Here is a 20,000-nt window from a genome sequence, read left to right as displayed (position 1 = left end):
GAAAAGTGAAAAACAGCACCCTCTGCAGTTATTTTTTACCTTTGCAGTAGCAGCTCTGAGTCTGTTCTTTAGAGATTAGGGTTACCTTACCATGATGTCACTCCAGTGGTGTAAAGTAACTAAGTACATTTACTCAAGTAGGCCTACAAGCTCTACAAGCAGATCTACAAGCTCACAATGCGATCTGCTATTTTCAAAAGATTTTTATACATTTTATATATGTGAAAACTTGTGAAATGGGACTTTCTGCACAAGGAGTACGTTCTACTTGCGGTACTTAAAGTACATTTTGATACCAATACTTTTGTACTTTTACTCAAGTAAATTTTGAATTCTGTGCTTTTACTTGTAGCAGAGTATTTCTACATCGCAGTATTGATACTTTTACTTAAGTAAAACATTTGAGTACTTTTTCCACCATGTAACTCCAAAGGTGGGCAAGAAATCAATAATTAAAGATCAGGCGATTAGACTCCGTTTGCATTTAATCAAGCAGGATTAGGAGCAGGAGAGAGCCCCAAAATAAAAGAGAGTTAAGTTAAGAGAAAGCACCGTGACGCTTGGATAGATGAAAGAGAAAGCTATAAACGGCAAAAACGAATGTGCGAGCAATGGAATGGCGATTAGCGGAAAAATGAAAGGGGAGAGAGTGGATAGCGTAGGATGGCCTCCGGCCACAAAAGTAGCCAGCTTCTAGGCTAGGAGATGCGAGGCCGGCGAGGCGCTCGTAGACTGACCCTTTTCAGTCAGGTGAAATTTGGCCAGCAATTGAAGGGCAAAGCTATACTTGAAATAGCATAGAGTGACCGGCGATGGGTCGCGAAATTTAGCCAGCAATGGAAGGCTAAAGCTACTAGGGAGCACAGAGTGACCATGCAGCGATGGTCGAAAATTTAGCCAGCAATGGAAGGCTAAAGCCACTATAAATGGCATAGGATGGGCTAGCCATGCAGCGATGGCCAGAGAAATTTAGCGCAGCAATGGAAGGCTAAAGCTACTAGAGAGCACAGAAAGACCATGCAGCGATGGTCAGCAGAAATGTAGCCAGCAGAGGGAGGCTAAATGCGGGAGCCGGGGCATGCTCGTATAGAGGCCAGCTGGGCCGGCAGAGAGAAGGATAAGAGGGGAGCTAGGAGGACGCACGCGACCAGCGTGATTAGCAATGACATGAACCACCACCAGCTATATGAACATTTGCACTTACCGATAGAGATCAGGGCTTGAACGCTTTTTGAGCAGAAAGAATAGCAGCGGCGTCAGGTCGGATATAAGACGCATATGCAGATGAGGACCAACGCCCCAGTTGCTGGAGAGAAGCTGTGGGGATACCTTGACTGGCAGCAGAAGTAGCTGCGCCTATTCTAAACGAGTGGCCTGAATAAAGCTGGGGAGAGAGCCTACATTTGAGGAGCACTAGCTTTAGATGGGTAATAAACCATGCCTTGGATAAGGGCTTATTCTCGGGCGTTAGGAGGAGGGGGCCTGACTGAGGGGAAGGGACCCTGAGAAGGAGATACTTAAGCATGGAAGCATGTGGACAGAATGGAGAGTCGAGGCGAGCTATGATTACAGAGCAAGCGCCTTTTGACTTAGAATGTTTAAGATTTAGCATGAAATAATCAGGATAGAAAACTAAATCGGAAAGAGATACGTCTTTATCGGGATTAAAGGAGAGGTTCTGAGTGGTAAATTCCCCGCTTCTTAAGAACCCATAAAAGGCGAGGAGAAAAGCGCTCTCTAGTAGAGCGCCCACGTAAGGAGTAAAGATGCCGGACCTTAAAACATTTATCATGGCATGGAGAATGGAAAGTGTAATGGGGCGTCTGTTGTCGGAGACAGGAGGGGACGATTTGGCAATGCCTTTCAATATCAACTTTATTGAAGGGTGCGCAAACAGGCTAGGGAAGGAGGGATCATGGCACCTGGCGTTAAATTGCACCCCAGCGACTAAGCTGCGAATGTAAGGGGGGGCGTAATTCCTTCACATCCTTACAGAAACAAATGAAGGTACAAACAGTAGTAAAATGAACAGGAAAAAGTGGCACGCTAACAGAATAGCAAAAGAAAGCAAAAGTTTTCCAGGCAAAATCATAGGAGGCGATCGTGCTATCGGCTAAGCCTTTCCTCATGTAGAACCTAGCAGACTCGAGAAGGTTGCCTAGGAGAGGATCAACGCTGAGTAAGGGGGAACAGGAGTTGGGGTTGGAGAGGCATCCGGGCCTAGCCTGCGGAAGACCTGCAATTTAGAACGAGAGAGAGAATCTGCTATTACATTCGAGTGGCCGGGAACGTGACGCGCCGTAATGATGAAATTATGCATTACGGATAGCCAAGTGAGGCGCTGCATGAACAACATGATGTCTGGCGATGCAGAGCGCCCTCTGTTAATGATGCTAACTACGGCTTCGTTATCACAGAGCACCGTTATGCGTTTGCGCCACCACCTAGAACCCCAGACTGAACAAGCAGCTACGATGGGATACATTTCGAATAACGTGGACGAGGGCGAGAGATCGGCGAATTGGGAAGGCCATTCTCTTGCGAACCACGAGCTTGAATAATACCCCCCAAAACCCACGGATGGCGCCGCGTCCGTGAAAAAAGACATGGAATCGGAAGAGTGTAAAATGTCGTCGTAAAAAAAGAAACGCCATTCCAATTATTGAGCAGGGCGGACCAGAACCGTAGGTCAGACCTGCACCCTTCATCTAGGGACACTAGATCGAACAGATTAGGGACGGATGAAGCTAGGGCCAGTAACCTAGAAATGAAGGACCGGCCTTGAGGGACGACGCGCATTGCGAAGTTTAGGGTGCCCGAGCAGAGACAAAAGTTGGCGTTTTGTGATTGATGCGCTGGAGATGTAGGATTGGGTAATCTCGCGGATGCGCAGCAACTTTTCCTCTGGCGGGGAAGCCTTCATGGCGCAGCTATCCAGCGTGATGCCGAGGAATTCAATGCGACCGGGCCAAGCGTTTTCTCCTCTGACAGGGGGATACCTAGGAAAGAGAATGCAGATTTCAATTTGGCCAGGGAGGAACCTGAATGGTCCTTGGGCGGGTCGACGAGTAAGAAATCGTTGAGTAGGTGCACTACTGAGGGCAAGCGAATTCTATTCACCATGATCCAGCAGAGTGCTTCTGAGACCAAATTAAACAGGGCTGGGCTGCTTCTGCAGCCGAACGTCAGCCTCACTGCGAAATACAAATTTCCCTCCCATTTGATGCCGAAAAGGTGCCACTGTGAAGGGTGGATGGGCACTATTTTAAGAGCGTCCGTAATATCCGCTTTTGAGAGCCATGCGCCATGGCCAGCTAATTTTAATAGCTTGATGGCATTGTCCACCGTTGCGTAGTGCAAAGAAAATGGTTCTAGTGGGATCAGACTATTTATGCTTGCCACTGGGCCTGAGCGGGGGGCCGACAGATCGAAAATGAGCCTTTTCTTTCCGGAGTATTTTCTAGTAGCGATGCCGAGGGGGCTAGTGCGAAACAGGGGGAAAGGGGAATCGCGAAAGGGCCCGATTAAATACCCCTTGTTCAACTCTTTCTCGAGCAGTTGAGAAACGATTTCGGGCTCTTTAAAAGCCGATTGCAGGTTATTACAGACAAACGTCTCGCTCACGTCTGAAAGAACGCCTACTCTAAAACCCTGAGATAAACCAGAAATCAAATGATCAACAAAAACAGGGTCTTGGTGCTCAGCCAGCTCGCCGGCCAGCACGCTGACGTTTATTGGGGTTGAGGGGTGGACCCGCAGCAGGTCCTGGAACTGTTAATAAAAAAAACAGGACCACATTTGCTGGTGAATGTTGAAAACCAGGACATTTGAGTGTTTTACAGAGATCTGTCTTGACTCGGGACACCCAGCATATTAGTCCACAGACAGACACCCCATTTTGAGAGAGAGAGAAAAGGTGTCTCAAATGAACATGGGAACGCCACAGCTGTTAATGCAGTGCGGCCAATCAAATGATGCCAGCTGTGAAGACACCCTCATTTGGAGCAGATAAAAAGACACACCAAGATCCACTGACACACAGACCCTTCAAGAAGACCCCAACCCAAGATCCACTGACACACACAGACCCTTCAAGAAGACCCAACCCAAGATCCACTGACACACAGACCCTTCAAGAAGACCCCAACCCAAGATTAACTGACACAGAGACCACCTCAGGCTGACATGCTGCTGGTTCCTCAACTCCTATTGCTGGGCCTCATGGCACTCGGTAAATTAAAATAATGGTTCTTAAATGGTTCTTTAAAAGGCCATATGTTTTTTTTTCTCTTCAAATGACCCGCAGTTTGGTATAGGCCTACATTAGCCCACAGACCCCCATTTCACACAAGATATTCTCTCTGGAAAACTACACTGCAACATCCGTAAATGTAACTCTGTGAGTGTACAAATGTAGCATTTGTACCAAAAATGGTTCTTCTATGCCAACATGATCACCCTTATTTTCTTGTGTGTGTATAGTCTGTACAGAATCTGATGATATCAGGCTGGTGGGAGGAACCAGTAACTGTACTGGTAGACTGGAGATGAAACACCAGGGAGAGTGGAGACCACTGGACGTTTGGTCTGATTGGAACCAGAATTCCTCATCTGTACTGTGTAAACAGCTGGACTGTGGTTTTGCTGTTTCAACAGAAAGGAGTTCTGGTTTTACAGATCAGCCTGTATGGAGAATTTCATCTTTTTGTGTTCAGTCTGAATCATCACTGAGGGAGTGTGAAGCAAAGGAGTCTGTTAATTCCACTATCAGAATGGAATTGACCTGTTCAGGTGACAAGCAGTGACTATCTGTCTGTCTGTCTATCTATCTATCTATCTATCTATCTATCTATCTATCTATCTATCTATCTATCTATCTATCTATCTATCTATCTATCTATCTATCTATCTATCTATCTATCTATCTATCTATCTATCTGTCTGTCTGTCTGTCTGTCTGTCTGTCTGTCTGTCTGTCTGTCTGTCTGTCTGTCTGTCTGTCTGTACCTGCTTGTGTGTGTGTGCCTGCATGCAGATGCAGTTGAGATTAGAGTGATACAAGTAATGAAAACGAAAAGTAAAAATGTAATAAAGATGAACTATCCATCCATCCATCCATCTTCAACCGCTTATCCGGAGTCGGGTCACGGGGGCAACAGTTCCAGCAGAGAGCTTCAGACTTTCCTCTCCTGAGCAACATTAGCCACTTCCTCCTGGGGGATCCCGAGGCGTTCCCAGGCCAGTGTGGAGATGTAATCCCCCCCATCTAGTCCTTGGTCTGCCCCGGGGTCTCTTCCCAATGGAGATTATACAGAAATACAAAATTCTAAAAACTCTCTCTCTCTTTCTCCCTCCAGAGTCAGTGAGGTTGGTGAATGGGACTAGTTTGTGTTCAGGCAGAGTGGAGGTGAAGTCTAATCAGTCGTGGGTCTCAGTGTGTGAAGGTGACTTTGACCAGCAGGATGCAGAGGTGGTCTGTAGGGAGTTTGGCTGTGGGGCTCCTTCAGTCTTCCAAGGGGCACTCTATGGAGAAGTGAATGCATCAATGTGGACCAAAGAGTTCCAGTGTGAAGGCAACGAGTCTGTTCTCCTGAACTGTAACACCTCAGACTCAACTAGAAACACCTGCTCACCTGACAAGACTGTTGGACTCACCTGCTCAGGTAATAATAGTCATAATAATAATATACTTTAGCAAGGTTACATAGTAGTGCTTCGGAGAATAACATACAGTAAATTATAATATCATAACACAGAAGAGATAAATAAATAACTATCAAATTAAAACAAATAGAAGACACAAATAGTTTAATAGCAGGATAAAAGAGAGGCAATAAGAGTTCTTCCATCAGTTTGACTTTCCATGTCATTAATGCCTGCTTTCAGATGCAACAGGACTTCCGTCAGGGTTGCGGAAAAACTCTGCCCCTAGAATCCAAACCCCGCCTACGCCCGTTTCCATTGGCTCACCTGTCGACCTTGATTCATAATATTTTGATATTTAATTGATAGATTTTGATTAATTAAGTGAGCGTTCATTTTGTGCGGTTAATTCACATTTATTTAAACTGCTGTTTGTGTTTTGAGTACATACACGTGCACTAGAGATGCGCGGACGGGGTTTTTGTCACCCAAAAGACGGAGCTTCATTCACTTTACTTTCGCGTTCACTTTGTTGCCATATCTGCTTTTTATAAGTGACTTTTGGGCTCGTTTGGCACTTGTTTTGGGCTTGTTTTCATAGACCTGGCTGCTTATTTCTCTCGCAAGATATGGCAACAACGGCTGCACACTGTGGTACACTGTTGTTGGCAACTTGCAGTAGGCGGCTAATTTGTGCCTGATGACGTAATATTAAAATACTACAAACGCATGCACGGCGAGATTTCGTGCTTTTCAAAAGCTATATTAGGCCTTATAGATTGATATCATTAATTTAATTCCCGCATTATTTCACCCACGGTTTATCCAATATTAATTAATCATTATAATCCACCCAAACTGTGGTTAACTGCGGCAACCGCAGGGGACGCTGTGGACGCTGGGGGCGTGTTCTCTCCTCCGCGTCATCAGTGCCCATACCCTAGGTGGGGTTGGCGAAAGGGCCTTTCTGTGTGGAGTTTGAAAGCACATGTTATTGACGGAGTCACTGTGCTTTTAATATCCATAGTTCCAAATGTGGGGGCTTTTACAGACTGCAGCAACTCAATCATTGCAACAAATTGATGAATGAAGCTGTAATATTAAGATGAAAGCTTTTATGATGAAAGTGATCCTTCATTGAACTGCTGCGATGTGATCAGTGATCATTTACTGCTTCCTGTTCCATGTTGGTCGTACTCCTGTTTCTCTGCCAAAGTGCAACTCAATACTTTGTGTGTGTCTCTGTGTGTATTATGCTCTGCACAGAACCTGATGATATCAGGTTGGTGGGAGGAACCAGTAACTGTACTGGTAGACTGGAGATGAAACACCAGGGAGAATGGAGACCAGTGGTTGATCGTCTGATTAATCCATCCTGGAATCTGAAGTCATCATCTGTAGTGTGTAGACAGCTGGACTGTGGCTCTGCTGTTTCAATAGAAAGCAGTTCTGGTTCTACAGATCAATCTGTATGGGAGCTTATATTTTCCTGTGTTGGATCTGAATCTTCACTGAGGGAGTGTGGAAAAGTTATTGATTCTATTGATTCCACTGACAGACTGGAGGTGACCTGTTCAGGTAACAATGACTTCGACATTGATAATAATCTGTACAGTTCATCCATTTCTGTTTCTCTGCCACACTACAGCTCAATACTTTAGTGTCTCTGTGTGTATTAGGCTGATGAAAAAACCTTTTATATGATTTTAATGGTTATGAATCTACACATTGTAATGTTGTGTTATTTGTTTAATCATGATTATAATAATGTGTATTGTGGCCTAATTAAATAACAACGGCTATCATAAAAACAGGAAGAATAATATTGTTTTAATTCAATCACAGGGTCCATTGGGCTGCCTCAACGTGTAAGCCAATTACTTGAGTAAACGAAACATACTGAAATGTCATTTGAACAATCACACAATTTGTACCGTACCATAAAAGACAGAAATATCAGCAGGGGGATTTTACTATTGAGCCTGTTAATACGCAAATGTTTTTAAATGTCCTGATAGTCACACCAAGACACTTTATGACCTCCCATAAATACTATACCAATATCAGCCTACTGTCAATGTTTGAATGTATGTGTGCGAGTGTGTGCGCACATGCTTATATGCAACAAACAAATGGCTTAACAAATGCAAGCAGTTGTGGGTCTCATTGGTTCTATGTGTAACATTTTGCCATCTCTGCTGCACAACCACATACACAAACATTAACATGCACGCATGCACACATACAGACATACGTACAAAGACACACACACACACACACACACACACACACACACACACACACACACACACACACACACACACACACACACACACACACACACACACACACAGTTGAAAACTTGTTCCTGCTACTGCTCTCTTGTCTCTGTACAGAACCTGGTGATGTCAGGTTGGTGGGAGGAACCAGTAGCTGTGCTGGTAGACTGGAGATGAAACACCAGGGAGAGTGGAGACCAGTGGAGGGTTGGTTTGTCTGGAACCTGAAGTCAACATCTGTAGTGTGTAAACAGCTGGACTGTGGCTCTGCTGTTTCAATAAAAAGGAGTTATGGTTCTACAGATCAACCTGTATGGATGATTAGATCTTCCTGTGTTGGGTATGAATCTTCTCTAACGGAGTGTGGAAAGAATATTGTTTCTATTGAGTCCACTGACAGACTGGATGTGACCTGTTCAGGTAACAATTACTTCAACTTTTACAATAATCTGTATTGTACAGTTCATCCATTAAGTCTCTCTCTCTTTCTCTTTCTCTCTCTCTCTCTCTCTCTCTCTCTTTAGCGTCCGTGAGGTTGGTGAATGGGACTAATTTGTGTTCAGGCAGAGTGGAGGTGAAGTCTAATCAGTCGTGGGTCTCAGTGTGTGAAGGTGACTTTGACCAGCAGGATGCAGAGGTGGTCTGTAGGGAGCTTGGCTGTGGGGCTGCTTCAGTCCTCCAGGGGGCGCTTTATGGAGAAGTGAATGCATCAATGTGGACCAAAGAGTTCCAGTGTGAAGGCAACGAGTCTGTTCTCCTGAACTGTAACACCTCAGACTCAACTAGAAACACCTGCTCACCTGACAAGACTGTTGGACTCACCTGCTCAGGTAATAATGATGATAACATTTTTAACTTGATCTGTACAGTGCTATTCCAAGGTTACATAGTGCTTTATTAAACAAGTTATCATTGTCTATGTTAAATTAAATGCAAAAGTGTCCTGTCTATATGCCCATACGGTCTTACAGGACCATCGTTCCGGTGCTACTGCTCTCTTTTCTCTCTACAGAACCTGATGATGTCAGGTTGGTGGGAGGAACCAGTAACTGTCATGGTGGACTGGAGATGAAACACCAGGGAGAGTGGAGACCAGTGGATGTTAATTCTCCTTTCTACTGGAACCTGAAATCAGCATCTACAGAGTGTAGACAGCTGGACTGTGGCTCTGCTCTTTCAATCGAGATTAGGTCTGGTTCAATTCAACCTGTATGGAAGACGATATCTTCCTGTGTTGGATCTGAATCTTCACCGAGGCGGGAGTGTGTAGCAATAGAGCCTTTAAATTCCACTGGCAGACTGGAGTTTACCTGCTCAGGTAACACAAACAATGACTTACCTATCCATCTATGTCTGTCTGTCTGTCTGTCTGTCTGTCTGTCTGTCTGTCTGTCTGTCTGTCTGTCTGTCTTAACACATCACCCGCCAAGGTATTAAACATCGTTTGTTATCCCCTTGCCAGGGGTATTTACCTTCATCCGATGATATTTGAAACGCCGTTGAAGCGACATTGACATTGTGTATTGTGTATTCAGACGAACCACAACAATCCAACCGCGATCCGCCATTTCGGAGCTGGGGCCCGCTGAAAACAGTGGTTTTCAATGCAAAAAACAGTGGTTTTCAATGCAAAAAACAGTGGTTTTCAATGCAAAAAACAGCAACTGAATTACAGCTGTTTTTCTGAAAATCCCATAGTCAAGGCGGGCGGAAGTGACGTTTTTTGGAATGATGTCACATCCACATACTTCTTCTCTGGTTGACGATGGATCATCCCAGAGCTTTACGGTGCCTAAAACAGTGTGCCAATTTTTTTGGGCGGTGAAACCGCCCCTATAAGTGAGATTTGGAAAAATGTACATTTTCCTGCGCTGTGATCTGGGCCCAGGAAATTTGTAGAATTATCCTGCGCTGTGATTGGCCAATCACAGTCTATTCAGGACTGTGATTGGCCAGTGTCACATGACACATGTGCATAGCCCTATATAAGAAAGCATAACTTGAAAAAAACCAAATAATTGTTTTTTTCAAGTTATGGTTTCGTCCATCATAAAGAGTGTTTCAATAAATGTATTTATCTTTTGTACATGATTGGTTGACTCCATTCAGTATTGTGATTAGCTAGCAAGACACCGCCCACTTCACACAGGGTGTGATTTTTTTTTATAATAACGCATTTATGCGATTTGGCGGGCAAGTGTGCTATTTAATAGAACGACTTTATGCGTGTATGGCAGGAAATGAGTTAAAAAAGTAACAAAATTGAATTCTGGGAAATATGTTTGTGTACCATTTTCATAATGAGGACAGTTTAGAAGGAAGTGCAGCTCTGTGTCCACCTGAACACACACTGTCTCAGGTCTAGGGATGGGGATCGAGAATGGATTCTAACATCACAGAATCCATTCCGAAGTTATTGAGACTAGACCCGGCCTACTCGGGAATGATGCAAGTTGGGAACGATGCAAATAGGGAATGCATGCCCCACCCTGTTATGCAATACCCATTATACCCTGTCAGAATACCCGCGGTCACCAGTCTGTGACCCGTTCATGCCCATATATGGAGATCTTATACAGTGGCAAACGTCTGTGGAGAATGAGAAAACCTAGTTCAATGTGGATGGAATGGAATTTTCTGAGACACTTTTTAAACCTATTTTAATATTTGGGCTTATTCTAGCATCAGACAGAATTGTGGTATAGTCCGTCATTGCACACTTATCATGCATCAGTCTGTTCACGACCAATGGTGTTCGAAATTCACTTTGACATTTAGTAAATCCTTTCCAATATGTTTGATCGCTAGCTTTGGATTCATCTCATTGGCTATGGCTACTCTTTTTTACATATCTGCTGTTTCAGCCAACCACCTCTTGTCTTGTTACAGATCTGCTGCTGAAGCCAATCATCACTGTCTTCCCCACCGTCAACGTTTCGTGGGGCCAGCAGCAGGGGCTGCAGGTGTTGGAGGGTTCCAACTTCACCATCAGCTGCTCCATCCAACCACAGTTCCCAGGAGGCTCCTTCAACCTCACCTTCACGGGATCCAACACGACACACAACCACACCCAGAAGACTGTCAATCACTCTGCCAACTTCCTGTTTCCTGCAGCAGACCACACCCACCAAGGGAACTACAGCTGTGTTTATCACATCAATGTTGTTATAAATCACACCAATTTGTACAGCCATAACTTCTCCTCCGAGAGCGAGCTCCTGTCTCTCACTGTCACAGGTAACCTGAATGAAATTGATTTTTTTAAAGGCATACTATCATTTTCCCATTAAAGAGCTGTTCCTTCCATGACGTTTGCTGATGTTCTTATTGCATCATATTTCTCTCACGCAGCCTCTCGTCTGACGTATGACGTCATCAGAGTCACCCTCACAGTTCTGCTGCTGCTGCTGCTGGTGCTGTTATTCAGAGTCCTCTATCACCTCTGGAAGGTAATGTATTATATACTATCTATACATGGGGTCTTCAACAGGAGGCCCTGGACCCGTAGGGGGTCCTCCGAGATACTGCATTGGGGCCGCCAAATCTCTGTGTGATAGGGACTTAAGTTTTATTCTTACAATAACCACTTGAACCCTCGCATCCCTATTCTGGGGGGAACATTAGCCGAAAATGGCAGATCTACAAGCAGACGCGTTGTGAGCTTGTAGATCGGCGAAGAGGTTTGGTGTAACGTGTAACGGTTTTGGTGTTACATTTTGATGCTAATACTTCTGTTCTTTTACTCAAGTACATTTTGAATTCCGGACTTTTACTTGTAACAGAGTATGTTCACATTGCAGTATTGATACTTTTACTTAAGTAAGACATTTGAGTACTTTTTCCACCACTGCAAATATAGTGACCTTCTTGATTGTCTTGACTACTACAACAAACAACACATACTGTAGGACCATAGGAGGGGTGCTCAACCACAATGACAGTGACAGTGACACATGTTTGTTTTTATTTAACCACATGAACCCTAGTGTCCCTATTCTGGGTCTTAATATGCAAACATTTGGCAAAAATAGCCGATCCACAAGCTCACAGCGTGACACAATGCGAGCTTGTAGATCTGCTCTTTTTGCTACGTACAAAAGGGCATAGCAGTGGTGGCCATTGTGTGGTTCCACAGACAGAAACCCCATTAATCTTTCCCATAGAGATTTCCGCCTGGATTAAGCCTGGAGCCAAGTCTGTGGAACCACAAAATGGCTGCCACTGCTTTAGAGGGTTTAAGTGGTTAAGCGAGACAGATCTGATCCAGTGAAATTAAAGTTGTGTTCCGCTGTGTTTCTCCAGGACACCAGAGGGCAGAGTGGCGGAGGGGAGAACGTTGAGTTGGTTTATTATAACGTAAGAGGGGAGAACGTTGAGTTGGTCTATTATAACGTTGCTGGGTCCCGTGCTGAAGCTGGACCCAGTGAAGAGTCAGAATACCACCTGTATGAAGAGATAGAACAACGAGGAGGTTCTGAAGCTGGACCTAGTAGTGACCAGTATGAAGAGATCGATCTCCAAGTAGATGTTGAAGCTGGACCCAGTGACGAGACAGAATACCACCAGTATGAAGAGGTGGATCTGTAACCCATTTACAGTAGACCGGGAAATAATCTGTCATTTTTAGGTTTCTTTTGCTATTCAAAAATAGCAGATCTACAAGCTCATAGCGCGGCACCGAGTGCCACGGTATGAGCTTGTAGATCTGCTATTTTTGAAAAAAAATCTAAAATGTGTGCAAATCTTTGAATATGTATATTTTTAAAGCGAACATTTTTAACTCAAATATTTGCTTCTGGGGGATTCTACAAATACCTTCTAAATCCTAACAGTTTTTTTTTCTTTCGTATATTGCTATACATAGTCGGTGGTTCTCAAGCTCTCAAGGACCCCCAAAATTATATGTACTCGGCCGTGGACCCCCATCTGAAAATATTTTGTTCCAGGGACCCCCCAGAAGCAAAGATTTGAGTTAAAAATGTATACATATATTCAAAGATTTGCAGGCATTCTCACGACTTTTCTTTTTCAAAAATAGCAGATCTACAAGCTCATAGTGCGGCTTGCAAATCTGCTATTTTTGAATAGCCAAAGAAATCTAAAGTGACACAGACACGTTCCCGGTCTTGATATTCCCGGTTATATTATATATATAAATAAATGCCTCGTTTTTGTTCTATTTTATGTTTACGTATATAGATTTATTTCTTTAAAAGTACAATAGTTATGAGCGATAAGCCATAGTGTGCATAGTATTTTATTGTTTAAGGTAATTTATGAGCTTTTATTTTATAGTATCATTTCAACAGCTCTAGTTGGCATTGTATCGTTTTCATTGTGTTGCTTATATCTGTGTTGTTGGAACAGCTCACGTAAAGTGTTGTTTTGAACTTGGACTGAACGTTTCTACGTTCTTCTTGGACATTTACAGTTGAACTGATGAATGTTGTTGTAATGTTATCTGTTTCTTTGTACCTTGAGAAATAAAAACAAAAGAGCTTTAACTTTTTAAAGAAGTGTTCAATCAATCAATGCAGTGTTGTGCACCGAAACACCTGATCTACTGTAACATCAGGGCCACGTGGCAGGCGGTAGGCCTACACACCTTAAAGGACGGCAAAGCCAAAACCAGATAGTGAAGTGAACCAGCCTGCCTCTCCCCCCAAGGAACTGAACATCTACTACTGCCGGTTCGAGACCAGTCCTACCCGTGGCAGCCAGCCCTGGGCCATCAGCGACAGAGGACAGCACCTACATGAACCAGCCATGCGGCAGAGGGGACCAGCCCTTTACAGGAGTAGTTTACCAGAAAAATAACGAATAATAGCCAATAATTTGACGTCCAGCAGCGGTTCCGGTAGGAGACACAAAGGAGACTCTTTGTGTCTCCTACCGGAACCGCTGCTGGTCGTCAAATTATTGGCTTAAAACAAAAAAATATCCATGAATTCAAGTCTCCATGGGGTGACTAATCCATAGGAAAAAAAGTATTTTTGGGGGGTGAACTATCCCTTTAACCATCTCGGAGGATGACGTGTCGTGCAACAATTAATCAAGCTAATCATTCAATCGATTATACAACAGGAGTCAATAATTTTATAAAATAAAATAACTGATTAATAATCAATCCCTGTTTTGGGCATGTCATGTACGTAGGTGTAAAGTTTAAAAAAACTAATATTTTCAAAGCTAGAGAAAATAGCCGATCTGCAAGCTCACAACAACACGTTGCGATGTGACGTGTTGTGAGCTTGAAGATATAGATCACTTGTATTAGCTTGTAAAGCTTCTATTTTGAAAATAGCAGATAACGGTTCGTTCTATTCCTGTCCCCTCCAATTATTCTATTAGTGTTGGATTACAGGTCTTATCAATATCAATGAAAATATCAAATGCTATGGTAAAGTGGTGCATTAGGAAATGTCAAATGATTTTTTAGTTTTTTTTAGGTGGGTTGATGATCTGGAATTTCCACTTAAGAGTTTGCTATTTCTGAATAGAAAAATGAAATGTAAACATTGACAACTGATGTTGCTTGTTGATATCGATACAAAAACGTACACATGTATCAGGGCCTTTACACTGCTACAGCAACACTACAATAATACTAGAAAAGGGGCGTTAGGCCCCTTCCTAAGTGAAAGCCTCCCGTAACCCCCAACACTGCCGGGGCCCCTCACAACTGTCCCTATCGTGTTTGAGTGTAATATATATGACCACCCATTCTTGAGAATTGGGACAAATCATGTCCTACCAAAATATTTAAGATTATTATTTATTAACACAATAATTTCGGAAAAAAAAGTTTGGTGAAAATATATTCTTAAAGGATTTATATATATGAATTACATAAGATTTATAAAAATAATTGGTCTGGTTTCCTTTTTTTTTTTACATCTAAACTTGCACAAGACAAGGATTCACAACTTAATTTTTTTATTTATTTTTTTAAGCATAAAAAAAACCGAACCATGTGTATTGATAACAGGTGTAAGAATGTACTTTTGCCATCAACTTTTTTTTTAAATGCGTTTTTTTGTAAAGGTTTTTACCCATTACATGGTTTAATAGTCAGCACTCTGATCTTTTAAAATATATTTTCCCGGCATAATTGAAGAATATATAAAGATTGGGTATATGTATATATCGTTGTATACATGTAAGCAAAAACAAATGTTGTATTTCTAAAAAAGCAGAAGTCTTTAGAGAATTTGACATTAATGGAGAATGTTATTTTATTACCAAAGCAAATGTATTACAAAGATGCTTGAATGAGTCACAGACAGTTAAAGGAGCTCCTTATAAACAATGTTGTCAGTTGTTCCCTCCACATCACAGATAATAAAAACATTCCTGCTAATTGACTGTACGACTGCACTCGTGCTGTTTGCATTTCTCTTCAATGAAATATAGACCAATTATTTGTTTACCAACATTGAGACTGGATGCACAGGTGATTGTGTCATGTAATCAATTCCCAACATATTGTTTCGGGGTTTCGCTGCTTTCAGTTCATTCAACCTCCTCTTGTGTGTTGGCTAGTGAGGCGCCTCCTAGCGATACATGACAGAATGGGGTTCATTTGGTGCCGGCCTGCGCGCGCATACTGGTTCTTATCAGTGTGACGTCGTCTGTTAAAGGAATAGTTCACCGAAAACATTTCTTATTTTCTATAAATTACACACACCATGAAGCCTTGAATTCATGGAGATTTTTTTGTTTTTGACGCATTCCTGTGCCAATAATTTGATGACCGGATGTATTTCCGGTAGGAGACTCAAAGAGACGACTTTGAGTCCCCTACCGGATACATTAGCATCTTTCCACCGGTAATCAAATTATTGGCTCAGGAATGCGACAAAAATAAAAATCACAATCACAAAAAATCTCCATGAATTCAATGCTTCATGGGGTGTGTAATTGATAGAAAATAAGTAATTTTTTGGGTGAACTACTCCTTTAAGGGGTCTATTCAATCAATTGTCTTTCCCCTGGAGAATGCAGTGTAGACTAGAGCTGACCCTGAGTGCAAACACAGCAGCAAGATTTGTGAGCTGTTGCGATAAAAGAAGGTCATTACATTACATTACATTACAGTCATTTTATGATTTTATCCAAAGCGACTTACAGTAAGTGCATTCAACATAGGTAGGCAAGGAAACTACTAATCACCAGAAGCCTTAAGTGCATTCTCTTCTAAAACAAGCAACTAAGAGCATACCTAGCCCTAAGGTAAAATTGCAATATATCAGCTACCTACTGTCTTAAACCGATGAGACAAATAGGAGAATCAAATGAGCAAGAGCTAAAACAAATTACACAAAAGTGTATCGACTAAACAAGATCCAATAAAGTGGACTGATACATACTGTAACAACAGTGGATGGATATATATATATATATACTGGATTTAGCAAAGAAGTACATTTTCCCTCACCGTAAGAAAATAAACCAGACGACATCATAATGTACGTCACATACTGTACATCAGGGGTTCCCAAATTCGGGGTCGCGACCCCAACACTGACGGTGAGGTCGCTAAATTATTTTGGGTAATTAAAAATATTTTTATTTTGAATTAAAAATTCAACAGAACGAATGAAATACAATCTAAAGTTACAAATAGTACATTTTACCCATCTCAATAGGTACTGTAAATGTGATTGATTGAATTCTATATGAACAAGATTATTAACAGTACAAGTAGTGGGCCTAGAGTCAAAAGTCATACTACAAGTATAACACAATTTAGACGTAAACATGTTTTTTTTAACTCAGGGTTAGGCGGGGTCACGAGTCAATGGCCGCATTATTTTGGGGTCGCGGGCTGAAATGTTTGGGAACCCATGCTGTACATCATAAAACATCCACAAGAAAAGTAAAAAAAACAACAACAACTAGAAAAAGTGCTCCTCGGAGCACAGGTCTCCGCCAGGTCAGGTACGTTATTCTGGACTCCTGGTGGCACTATAATAGGCCAATGTGAAAAGGGTGCCATTTATTCTTAGGCCTTTCACGGCAATCAGACACTGCATTCATGATTTGAGGCATTTTGTTCCAAAAATGTGTTTTGCTAAATTAGACCTGCTGGTGGCAAGAAAAGGGTGGCATTTCTTCCTCGGCCTAGTGGGAATGTGCGTGTGAAATTTCACGGAAATCGCAAGCCGAGGGCTTTTTGTTCAAAACGGACCAATCCTGCAAACTTTGGAAGCCAAACTTAGCCAATGAGGATGGAATATGGGAAATCGGACAGATCCCTGTTGATCACATGACTATAGAGATACTGTGTTTTTTTACCGATTTGCATGACGTTTGGATAAAATCTGTAGGAGTAATATAAAAGAAATGGGTTTTGCACAAATCGGTCTCCTGGTGGCGCTATAACAGGCCCATGTGAAAGATTTGGGGCAGAGGTTCTGAATTGGCATCCAGGGAGTGTGTGTGCACAGTTTCAAACTGAAGCTGTATAGGAGGGCGCTCGGGTGGTGCAGGGGTAAAGTACTACCTGCCCACCACCGTAGATCCCTAGAGGTTCAATTCTACCATGGTGCATCTGGTTTGGTCTATGTCTATACAATTACAAATGGCACTGTTTGGGGGAGGGAAGCTAGGGGAGGGTGATCTTTGTTGCTACATGCGCTCCTATTGGCTGGGGGAGGGTGATCTTTGTTGCGACATGTACTCCTATTGGCTGGGGGAGGGTGATCTTTGTTGTTACATGCGCTCCTATTGGCTGGGGGAGGGTGATCTTTGTAGCTACATTCACTCCTATTGGCTGGGCGGCACATGTCGATGGGGAATGTTGAATGGGAGGAGTAGGGTGGAGGCTCTATGTCCTCCCGGTGGGGACAACTAGATTAGGAGGGGAACATGTTTTGTTACTACAGGATACTGCATATTGGACTCTTTAATCACAAGAGTCCTTCAAGACACTGAGTCATTGCTAGACTGAAAAGTGTCTTTCTCTAAGGGGTTTGTGGACTTTCATACAGAACTGGTGAAGACATCTTCTGTGTGAAACATGTCCTTCAGGGTTGGCCTTGAGTTCCAGTCTTGTTTTTGGGCAAACTGGTAAACACATCCAAACAGATCAGGAAACATCTCCATCAGGTCAACACCAGCTGCCTCTTCAGCACTGTGAACACAAAGCAGTGATCACTGGAGTCACAACATCTGATGGTGAACACACACATCTACAGTGATATAACCATATTATAACCAAATAACTATGTTAGTCTTATGGTCAAACTTATCCTTTTATAAGCAGTAAAACATAATTTAATGCAGGTTCCGAAACAATATTCAATAGGAATACATACATACATACAGACACACACACGCTCGCTCGCGTCATCAATCAATACATCAATCAATACATTAGTATCATTGTCCTACAATTCAAGTGTAACAGTGATAAACAGAACAGACTTGGACCGACACTTAACACCCAGGGAAAATGCTCCATGAGAAGTGCTCCATACATTTCGGTGGGGATCAAATAAGTTTGTGTTGTTTTTAAATGTAATTCAACTTACTAGTGCTCATGGAGATTGTGAATGAAGCACAGCAGTCCAAAAGAGTTCTCAGGGTACGACTTCATTTCATCCATCTTCAACTCAGGTGGAAACTGGGGGAAAATTACAACTTGACATGATCAAATGAAAGGGACTTGATATTTTATCTTTGACACGCGCGCGTGCACACACACACACACACACACACACACACACACACACACACACACACACACACACACACACACACACACACACACACACACACACACAAACACACACACACACACACACATACATCCTTCTCATAGGAGCTCCTATTATAGACTCTCTCATCTTATTCTGATCTGACTCTTTGTAGAAATTATTTCAGAGTTACACTAAAGATTTCTGCAACAGCGTTTAAAGTGAAATAATGAATTGAATGATTTAGTTTTTTTAAATAGAGAAATAGAGCAAACAAAGGTTGAAGTGCAATTGTGTGTGTGTGTGTGTGTGTGTGTGTGTGTGTGTGTGTGTGTGTGTGTGTGTGTGTGTGTGTGTGTGTGTGTGTGTGTGTGTGTGTGTGTGTGTGTGTGTGTGTGTGTGTGTGTGTTTTTTTTCTTTCTCTCACAATATTGGCAAAAAACTCACCTTGTGTTTCCATGTGTTGAACTGTCCCTGCTCAGCATACTGGTCCAGCACAGTGATGAGGTCCTTGTCATCATCTGGACAGTTCTCAACCTCCTTTCCAATCCTTCTCAAGTACTCTACTCTCCTGGGAAATAAATTATAGTGAAAGCATTAGACTATGAACGTTTAGATATCAGTGAATGAATGAATAATGTGGAAGGAATGAAGTTTCTATCGTACCTGTCGTTTGTCCAGAAGTAGGGATGAGCCAAGCATTCCTCCACAGTAGGTCGTTCCTCTGGCTCTTCATTGATCATCCTCTCGATAAGATCCTTGGCAACCACATCCTGAACCTGGTCCAGCTTGTACTTTCCATCCAGAATGTTGGTTTCACATCGAATGCCTGTGCCAAATGGATGGTCTCCTCCAGAAAGGATGTAGTACATCAACATCCCAGCCACCTTTAGAATGAACATGTAAATTGAGTAAGAACATTTTCATGTTATTGTCATTAATTAAATTGTTCTCACACAGAATAAAAGAACAACCTGGATGTCGGTGCTTCTATCATATTGGAAGTCATCATCGTCCAAAGTCTCCTTTGCCTTCCAGCATTTCGTTCGTGCAACTCTTGTGAACATGGTCGTTTGTCCTTGGGGTGATTCTCGGCGTATTCCAAAATCTGACAGCCTTGCCTTGCTTTGAATATCTGCAAGGAAAATTGGGTACATCAACATAATAAAGGGTTATAGATTCAGCAAAAATGCATCTGTTGCATATATTTCGGATATTATTTGCTTATTAATTTTTTTCCCGGTAGCTTACCAATCAAGACATTCTGGGGCTTGAGCTCGCGGTGGATAATTTTAGGATCCTGGCGATGAAGAATAGATAAGCTCTGGAAAAACTGATGTGCAAGTTGTTTCCTCTCCAGTTCAGAAAGGCTGCGATC

At 42.6% G+C, this 20,000-nt stretch overlaps 2 protein-coding genes across 4 annotated transcripts in view; one reads left to right on the top strand and one right to left on the bottom strand.

The window, feature by feature from the left end:
- LOC308101597 (uncharacterized protein) overlaps positions 1 to 12,509 on the top strand; it is a gene marked incomplete at both ends in the record, with an annotated part of 46,802 nt that extends 34,293 nt beyond the window's left edge. Inside the window, 5 exons of the mRNA XM_080451018.1 lie at positions 8,935 to 9,240; positions 10,812 to 11,002; positions 11,132 to 11,159; positions 11,274 to 11,371; positions 12,225 to 12,509. Of these exons, the coding sequence (XP_080307144.1) occupies positions 8,935 to 9,240; positions 10,812 to 11,002; positions 11,132 to 11,159; positions 11,274 to 11,371; positions 12,225 to 12,509 (908 nt within the window). The remainder of the gene's footprint in view (positions 1 to 8,934; positions 9,241 to 10,811; positions 11,003 to 11,131; positions 11,160 to 11,273; positions 11,372 to 12,224) is intronic.
- Positions 12,510 to 15,145: 2,636 nt separating this feature from the next.
- Positions 15,146 to 20,000, bottom strand: part of LOC308101239 (uncharacterized protein) — a 23,398-nt gene continuing 18,543 nt past the window's right edge. For all 3 annotated transcript variants that reach the window (XM_080450635.1, XM_080450636.1, XM_080450637.1), the window contains 6 exons: positions 19,874 to 20,000; positions 19,597 to 19,757; positions 19,289 to 19,509; positions 19,070 to 19,193; positions 18,458 to 18,549; positions 15,146 to 18,057 (listed from right to left, as the gene is read on the bottom strand). The exon at positions 19,874 to 20,000 is cut by the window's right edge and continues 449 nt beyond it. In XM_080450635.1, coding sequence (XP_080306761.1) covers positions 17,907 to 18,057; positions 18,458 to 18,549; positions 19,070 to 19,193; positions 19,289 to 19,509; positions 19,597 to 19,757; positions 19,874 to 20,000 — 876 coding nt within the window. In that variant the 3' untranslated portion in view covers positions 15,146 to 17,906. The remainder of the gene's footprint in view (positions 18,058 to 18,457; positions 18,550 to 19,069; positions 19,194 to 19,288; positions 19,510 to 19,596; positions 19,758 to 19,873) is intronic.

Source organism: Gymnoscopelus braueri (assembly GCF_963280865.1).
Source record: "Gymnoscopelus braueri genome assembly, chromosome: 15".
Taxonomy (NCBI): Eukaryota; Metazoa; Chordata; class Actinopteri; order Myctophiformes; family Myctophidae; genus Gymnoscopelus; species Gymnoscopelus braueri.
The sequence above is the reverse complement of the archived record's forward strand: the minus strand, read 5'-3'. Positions and strand labels throughout refer to the sequence as shown.